General features: G+C 37.6%; 1 protein-coding gene across 1 annotated transcript in view; it reads left to right on the plus strand.

Moving 5' to 3' along the window:
• CDH13 (cadherin 13) overlaps positions 1 to 8,704 on the plus strand; it is a 417,908-nt gene that overhangs the window by 370,298 nt on the left and 38,906 nt on the right. The window contains exon 11 of the mRNA XM_010006203.1: positions 1 to 70. Coding sequence (XP_010004505.1) covers positions 1 to 70 — 70 coding nt within the window. The remainder of the gene's footprint in view (positions 71 to 8,704) is intronic.

Here is an 8,704-nt window from a genome sequence, read left to right on the forward strand (position 1 = left end):
TTCCTGCTGGCAGTGTTGTGTTAACAGTGAATGCCACTGATCCAGATACTTTGCAACATCAGACTATCAGGTGAGTGCAGTGCCCTTTAATTTTCATCCATCACAAAGCAAATGTGTCTTTTGTGCCTGAGAATTTGCCTGCCAGTACAGAATTTAAGTTGTTTGACTTCTACATCATCACTGCTAGCAGTGAAAAAGGAAGGCTGTAGTATATGAGAACAGCATCTACAATTAAGGATAGTGTAAAATTGCATGTCTGAAGGACAAAGGTACTCACTAGTTTGGGTCTGGCAGAAGTGTTTCCTTGTGAGGTCCTACAGTCTGGTGTGTGGTTAGAGTTTGGGCCTAGGTCCAGGACTTTTACAGAGAATGCACACCAAACTACATGGGTTGTTAGACTATGCTGCTATAAATTGTGTCATCAGAGTCCTTTCTGTGATTATACTGGTAAAATAAAGGCCAAGCAGGTACAACACAGGCTGCTAAATGAGATATTGCACTAAATATCAATGACTGAGCAAGCAATGTTTTATGTCTGCAAGAAGCAGTGAATGCCAGATTCATATTGTGTGTGCTGTGTGAACAATGTACATCACCCCAACAAAGTCTGTATCTGTTCAAAATGTGCAGATAAAACCAAAAAACACCAACAGAGAATTAATATTATTGTAAAACAAATTTTCAACCTATAACAACTGAGATGATCGACAACAGAGATATTTTTTGTTAGTTTTCTATATAAAGCTTGTAGGAGAGGCTGTGATTATTTGTAATCAGGAAATTTAGTTACTCTACTAGATACAACATCATAAACGCATTCTAAGAACCATGGATTGTGTTTGGAAACCATTTCTACCATTGTCCCCATCTAAATTGAATTTATTCTTTGAACATCTGAATCAGATTCAAATTTCTTCTCTCTGAAAAACACATCTTATTTGCAAAAATTCCTAAAGACAGCTGTACTTTTAAAACAATTTTCTTTCTTGGTCTTCAGCTTGAAGTGTTTTTGCAGACTGAGAGAGAATTTCATTTAAAAGCTCCAAAAATATATTGCACTGAAAAAATATTGCTCCTTGTGTTTGTTAGATTTGGAAGCCAATACTTGAGCTCTGGCTCTTTGTCTGCACAGGATTAGCAGTGAACTTTCATGGTGTCAGCTCTTCCCTGGTGTATTGATGTTAACATTTCAAAGAAACTCAGAGGTAGGAATATCATTCTGGAAACAAGAACCTCGTGCTCAGTTTGAGCAGCTAAATAATGTAAGTGTCAAGTTTAATCGTACTCTAAATTACACCTGTTTAAAACCAGGTGAACACTGACTGTCACAGCTCCACCCAGAGCTGTGGTTTCCTGGGAAAAGTCTGCAATGAGCACAGTGAGTTTGGGCTGTGGATGCTGTAGAAAGGAAGAAGCAAACAGAACCAGGGCTTTTTCCTGAATGCATGCATACCTCTGGGTGGAAAAGAATGTTTGTTCCACTGTGATCGTGCCCAGAAAGAGAAGGAACCTGTTTGAGCTGGATCACATTTCTAGGATTCATTAACTTTTTTTTTTTTTTTTTTAAGTATTTAATTCCCTCTACAGTTTCTAACTTTTTAGAATTAAAATATGAAAGAAATCCAGCAGGCCCCATTTTAATTATAAACCAGCAATTTATTAATAGAACAGTAATGAACTTTCTGAAATTTGATTTCTTAATCAGGGATCATTGTTATTTTTGTGCCAGATTTAAGAGTTTAATTTTGGGTGCTTTTTCTCAACCTCTGAAATTTTAATCAGAAGTTTCAAGTGTACATGTCAATGAGAAGTTAAAGGCCAAATTTAATAACATTTTCTACCTTGGGAAATTAAAAGAAGAGCCTCACTCTGAAATCCATTATTAACAGTAGATCTTAATTAAACACAGTTATGGTCCTCAATATTTGTCTGTGTGAAGAGATTTGGTTTAGTAGTTTTCCCTTTTTTGGATTCAACAAGTCCAAGACACTCAATAGTTAGACTTTTAACTATGTGTAAATAATTTGTTGACTGCAGTGTATCTGTAATTTTTAATTAAAGCAACGTTGTTCTCTGGTTTCATGGTTTATCATGGCAATATACTTTTATTACCTACTGTGCTCTTGGATTTTAAATTATTTATGTAAATATATTATTATGATATTTATTCTCAGTAAGCAATGTGGCTCAGTGCTTCAGAAATATCTTCATAAGGGAAGTTTATTATAGCTCTACAGCATATCTAATTCATTAAGTAGAAATGAAATGCTGTGTTTGAAGCTGGAGAACTTAGAAACGGAACCCAAACTGCAGGGAGTTTCACAGGAATATGAAAGACTGACAAAAATATCTGAAGCATGTAAATTAGATATATATGTGTGTGTGTGTCTGTGTGTGTGTGCAACCTTTTGAGCTGCACCTGTATCCAACTGGCCCCATGTAGTATAAATGGTTTCTGGAAGCAGAGGTACATGGTCTTAGTGGTGAAGTCTTAGCTGTTGAATTTTGAAAGCCAGTTTTTGCTTGGCAGTTGACATCCTTTTATTTTGGTCACCTTATGTCACCGTATCTTTAATTTAGTGGAATTACACAGATATGAAACCAGTAAGTCTCCATTTGTTTGGGATGAACCATTTTGGATTAGAACAGCCTGTGATGGATCCCCCTACCCTGCTGCCTGTTAACCCACAGCCTGGGCAGTGGCTGTGTGCTTAATAGCTCTGCTAGTCTGGAAATGGGAGCAAAGTCATATTTATTAATGTCACCATTTCCAACTAACGGGTGCTGGTCCTTCTGAGGGGTGGCTACCTCTGCTTCTCTTCACGTAAAGTGCATTTTCCTGTACTGCAAACTAAGTGTGTATATTAATGAGGCTTCATTCTTGAACATCAGAGCGTGTGGGTGATAAGGCTGAACCTAATGGGCACTGAACTAAAAGTGATCGTGTTTGTTTATTTGTCATTTCACTGAGCCACTGGACAATGGACCAGCCATTGACTTTGGGAATTGGATCTTTTACTACTGGGCCACATTTTGCTTCACATTACATCATCATAACTTTGGGGTTGGTGCTATAAGAGCTGGTGGAAGTCAGTGGAAATGTTTTAAACACTTATTGGTGTTCACACCCTGGAGAGTCCCCAGGAGCCCTTGATTCCTCAGTTGCTCCTGGTGGTGAACACCTAGAAGTCTCCCCTGTTGTTTCTTTTTGCCCTCTTCTTCCTGATATTCTCTGCCTCTCTTGGACAGGTGTTCAGCCTCTTCTCTCCTTGACTGCTTATATCTTACTTTACAAGGCTTCAGGACAATCCCATCAAACCAGTTGGTGCTTAGCTTTGGTGTACTGGTTTTTGCCTCTCATGGAGTTGGGGGAACTCCCTTACTTTGTCTTATCTATGTTAATGTCTTTCTGCTTGTTTTTTCCTAACAGTTGCCAAGGTCTGGAGGAAAGATTAATGTACATGTTGCTGTAGCACCTATTTTTTTCTTACCCACTCCTAGTGTAAAAGGAGGCAGGGTAGAGAGCAAAACTATATCCAGACTGATGAGGCAGTTATCCTGAAGAGCAGTGTCCCTTTTTTTGAGAACAGAAAAAAAGAAAAAATAAATAAATTAATCCTTATCTGTTTGATGAGTCTCAGGAATAGAAAAAAAAGGCCTGAATTAAATTGCTAAAGCCTCCCTAAAGCAGGAGTACCAGGAATTCTCAATCCACTGATTCCTAGTTGTGCAGGGAACCCATCAACCTGAAGCCAGACTTTATCACTCCTGACAATACTTGTCAGAAGACTCTATTCCTAAATTTTTCCATCTACTCTACTCTGTTGACATAAATCATACTTAATATATTGATATTGAAGCCAAAGATGATAGAATTGAGAATCTGTGTTTCCATGTAACCAAATAAGCCACAGAAACCCATTTTAACTTCCCTCAATATTACCTTAAGAATCCCAAATTCTTTATTAACAAGGATGAATGTAACATTTAAGGGGAGTTTAATTAGGCCCTCTGTCTTTATCTTGCATAACAATATTAAGCCACATTATGATTTCAACCATGTCAGCACTCAGAATGAATGGCTGTGAACTGTGAAATTATAGGGCACATTTTTCATGTCACTGACTAAACAGTATTGCAGATCTTCTTGAGAAATATAACAATGGGATCTATCAGTCACAAGTCATGCTTGCAGTGGAAGTCAGCTCTTGACAATGACTTACTTTGTCATTACTGTTCTAGTTTCAGAAAAAGCAGGATTTTGCCTCTGGAAGAAGTAAAGAGTATCTTGATTATAGTAAGCTGGCTGTCAAGTCTGGGGATTTTGTGTGAGGAGGGAAGTTGCGAGGGAAGGGGGTGATATGAATTTCTGTTAATATTTTAAAGCCATTGGATTCTTGAGTTCCACTCAGCCAGTCACACTGTGCATGCACATTTGTATGTAGCTACAACTTCCAGTGATGCTTTAACAGGAATTATTTTTATTATTATTTTTTTACTGGTAATATATAAGATTGTAGCTCCAGTGACCACTGTTACGTTATACAAAGCCAAAAGCTGGAAAACCCAACTCAAACTCAAAAGATTTCCAGCCACTGCTCAACCACAAGACATCCCTGTTCTGTGCATTTCAAGTCATAAAGAACTGCATCTTCTCTCAGGCTCACAGATGCTTATTCTTGGAGTAGAATTTATGTTCAGTGAAGAAATTGTCAGAACGTTTAAGCACTCATTTTTACTAAGTGGAGCTCTGTGATGTTACTGTAATAGGAAAAAAAGTCTTGTAGAGTTCAACTGGAATTTTTCTATTAACTTAGTAATAAGTGTGCCAATTTCTGTAAAATAGTTTTGGAGTAAGAGTGAAATTATGCACTTTGTTAAAGCAGCAGCAAGACTGCAGTTTCATTCTTGGTTCAAATGTGAATTGCTAGGGACTGACTTCTTCCTAATTTTATGACCATTATGCTCTAGGCAAATATGCCTACAGAGCCATGCAGATAATTACAGTCCATGTGATCCCTTGGGTAGTACTGAGCATAGCATTGCCTTGGAGACACTAACCTGTCTCACCCAGATTTCATTGAATGGTCCAAACTGTGGAGAATTTTTACACATTTTCCTGTTTTAATGGGTCTGTCACAATAATGTTTCCTCTTTTTCCTTTCAAATGGGAGTTTTCCAATAGAATTCTATCTGCTTAAGGCCCAGCCTCTCTGGAGATTCAGCCCTGGGTCATTGATAGCATTTTACATACAAAAAAAACCAACAAATGCAGCAACCACAGACTTTATCTGATAATGCTTTGGGGCTAAACCAAGAAATTTTTGTATTAGTAGGGTACAAGGTTTGCAGCTTCCAATGGAGCACTCAAAAGTTGCTTCTGGCCCTGGAAGGGCGTAAGTTATGAGCTAGAGTTTAAAACACATTTTAGTGAAGAAAGAAACAATTCTGAGTTTTGCCTGTTTCAGTGTCAATTTTGTGAAGTCAGTTTGACTCATGGAACTGTTACAGAGTTTAGGTTTTTAAATACAAGGGAAAAAAATAAGAAAAACCCCATAATATCTTTACTTGTATACCTGTAACCCTTTCAAAAAGTTGTTTTTTGTGCAGTTAGGTGGGGTTTTTTATTTCAGCTTCTGTCATTTCAGGCAAAAAAATAACAGATACTTTTAGTTTTAAAGGTCTTTAAAGCTCCATTTTTGGTCTGTCAAATTGAACTATTAAAATTCATCCCATCAAGATACTATGGACATACACTGAAGGCATCCAGCAAAACACTGAGATCCCTAATGACAAGGGGAAAATGCAAGAGAAGTTTAACTCTTGAGCACCCAATCCAGAGTTACACAGCACAGAGTAATCAAGACACAATAGTTAATAAGCTTAAGAGAGGATTAAACATCTTCAGTTTACAGAGGGTTAGGTATTGTGTGCACTGAATGCAATAGATATCAAGCACAAATTAAAATAATACATGACCAAATAGTGGAAGAGTGTTGGTAAAGTATTAGTCTGGTTGGTACCACACTTCAGTCAAGCAAGGCCTGGATATAAAGTTTATCAGCAACTGCATGTGGCAAATTAACATTCAACTACTGTAATTCTTCTGCTTCCTGCCTTTTCAGTTCTTAATCCCCTAACATCTCATGAAAGCTCTTTTTGTGGCATAAACTAATACTTAAGTGAAGCTTTTCCATCTAACTTCTTCAAATTGTCCACCTGTTTTGACCTATTGTCACTGGTTTCATAACCAACACAAACTTGTGTTGTTCAAGGTGTATCTGAAAGGAGCTTGGCTGTGATGATGATGAACATGATATAAAAATGGGGCTGTAGGGAGTAGATTTGTTGTAGGCAGTATTCAGAGGTAACATTCAGCTCTACACAGGGTACTAACCCTCACAAAAAGGATACTTTCTAACCTTCATAGGAAAATTAATGAGAAGTGTTCAGCGTGAATTCACCTTTTAGCACATAAAGGATCATTTTCCCTATAAAGCATCGACTTTCATTGTCCAGTTCTTTGAGAAAACACAATTTTTTTCATAGGTAGTGTATGCCTTGTTGAAATATATATATTAAAAAGGGCCATGTTAACAATCCTGCTATATCTTGTGACATGCTTTTGAGAATATCAAACAGAATTTAATTTCTGTCAGTATCCTCTGTTACTGTTTTGCAGTAACATCAGGTAGACAAGGGATATCCCCTGAGAGAATGTAACTGAGTGTGGAATCTGACTTGGACATTGTTGTTCAACAAGTGAATCATAGTGTTTCATGTTTCTAACACCCCTTGAAGGCAAAGGTAGGAAACAGAGGGGAGGAGGAAGTTCAGCACAGCAGTCAGTGACAAATGTAACAACCCAGAGTTGATGACATTATAAATAAAACTAAGATGTGGCTGTACACAATCTTGAAAAGTGATAAGGGGCAGACAGGTAGGAGGGGAGTCTGTGGGTTTTCAAGTGCATTTGGACAGCTTGAATGCCTGAGCATCTGATTCATAGAGATTAGGAAAGGTAAATCACACTTTCTTTTTCATTTGTCACTGTCATTAAAGATAGTGTTGGCAAACAAAAGTAACTTGCCTAAAATAAAGGAAAAGAAGTGACACGATTCACGTGTTGCTCCAGCATTTAGGACACAAAGTGGTTGCACGTTTTTGTATAGCTAATGTACTCAAACAAATAAACCTCAGAAAGGAGATTGTCTGGTATTACAAAAAGAATGAAAGAGAATTAATTTTCTTCTGTAAGAACTGCACCAGGATAAGTGCACAGTGTATTCAAAATCAGCTGGGAAAAAAGGAAAACTTATTATTAGCCAGGAATAAATGTGCCTTTTTCTTCATATGATCGGATTGGATGGTAGGATGAATTTTTCTTGAACATTATATGTTCACACTATCACACGTACTACTGAATTTCTCACCTATCCTTTCCCTCTTTGTTAGTGAGTGCTGCAAGGTTGGAAGGTGTTTTAACTCAGTGGGTATTAATTCCTCTGGGCTACATAACTATACAAATGGATCAAGACAGTTTATTTTTCTGCTCTGAATATATTAGCTAAGCTAAAGAACTAAAAGAAAAAACATCTTAATTGCTGCAAGAGTAATACTAAAATGATACATCTTGTGGAATTAGCTGGGTTCTATTTCTGTGGAAACAAAGTTATTAATTTGTTGGCTCTTCACTGATTTACAAACCCCTTTGAGAATTCCCAGTTATTCCAGATAAAGCCAGACCATTTAATCAAACGTTAGACAACTTTGCATATATTTCTGTGGTAGACACTGACACGAAAATAACATTATCATGTTTGTGCATTGTAATATGTAACTGAAAACAACCTGACGCTGGGTAGTGGTAGAGATCTGTTTTTTTTACAAGGACACTAATTTAGTGCAAGTTTTTACATATGTGCTTCTATAATTTTTCAAAAGTAACACCTACACAGAGTGATTATCATATCTGTGTGAGTAACTCCTACAAATTCTTTGAGAAGTCCTTCTTGGAAAAATTTATTTGCATGCCTTTGTGTGTTTAGGAATTTAGAGGCCATGCAGGAAAAATGCAGGCTACTAAAAATAATAAGAATAAGAATAAGAATAAGAATAAGAATAAGAATAAGAAAAGAATAAGAAAAGTGTTTTCTTTAAAAAACCCTTGCATCCTATTTCCTGCTCTTACACTGAACTTTAGAAAATTCAACCTTCATACTAGATAGTTAGTAGATTAAACAGGAAACAGTGAGTGAGCTAACTCATCAGTTGGCACCCAACTGTGACCAAATAATTCTGATTTGATTCTCTAAAATATTTTGAGTATGTTCTATAATATTTTGAGTATATTCTAAAATATTTTGAGTATGTTTGGAACTCCACGTCTCCTCCTGCAGGTAGCACTTAGGAAGGGCACCTGAAGCCTTCAGCCAGGATAAGCCTTTCATGCTTCAGGCCCTTCTCCCAGTGCCATGTGCCAGCAGGAGTTTCAGTTTCCAGCACAGTCCTGTTGCTTCTGTCAAGGTCCCTGCTTCAGGGATCTGGTGATGAGAAGGGGTGAGAAGTAGCGCTGGTTTGTTGGAGCAGAGCTCTGGGGGTGCATGGGGACCTGTGGGCTGTGGCAGCAGGAGCAGCTCTGGAGAGGGACAGTTGGGGCTGAGGAGTGATGCTACAGCCTGCTGCAGGTTCTCACAGCTCTCCT

Source organism: Chaetura pelagica, unplaced genomic scaffold (genome assembly GCF_000747805.2).
Source record: "Chaetura pelagica isolate M959 unplaced genomic scaffold, ChaPel_1.0 scaffold139, whole genome shotgun sequence".
Lineage (NCBI taxonomy): Eukaryota > Metazoa > Chordata > Aves > Apodiformes > Apodidae > Chaetura > Chaetura pelagica.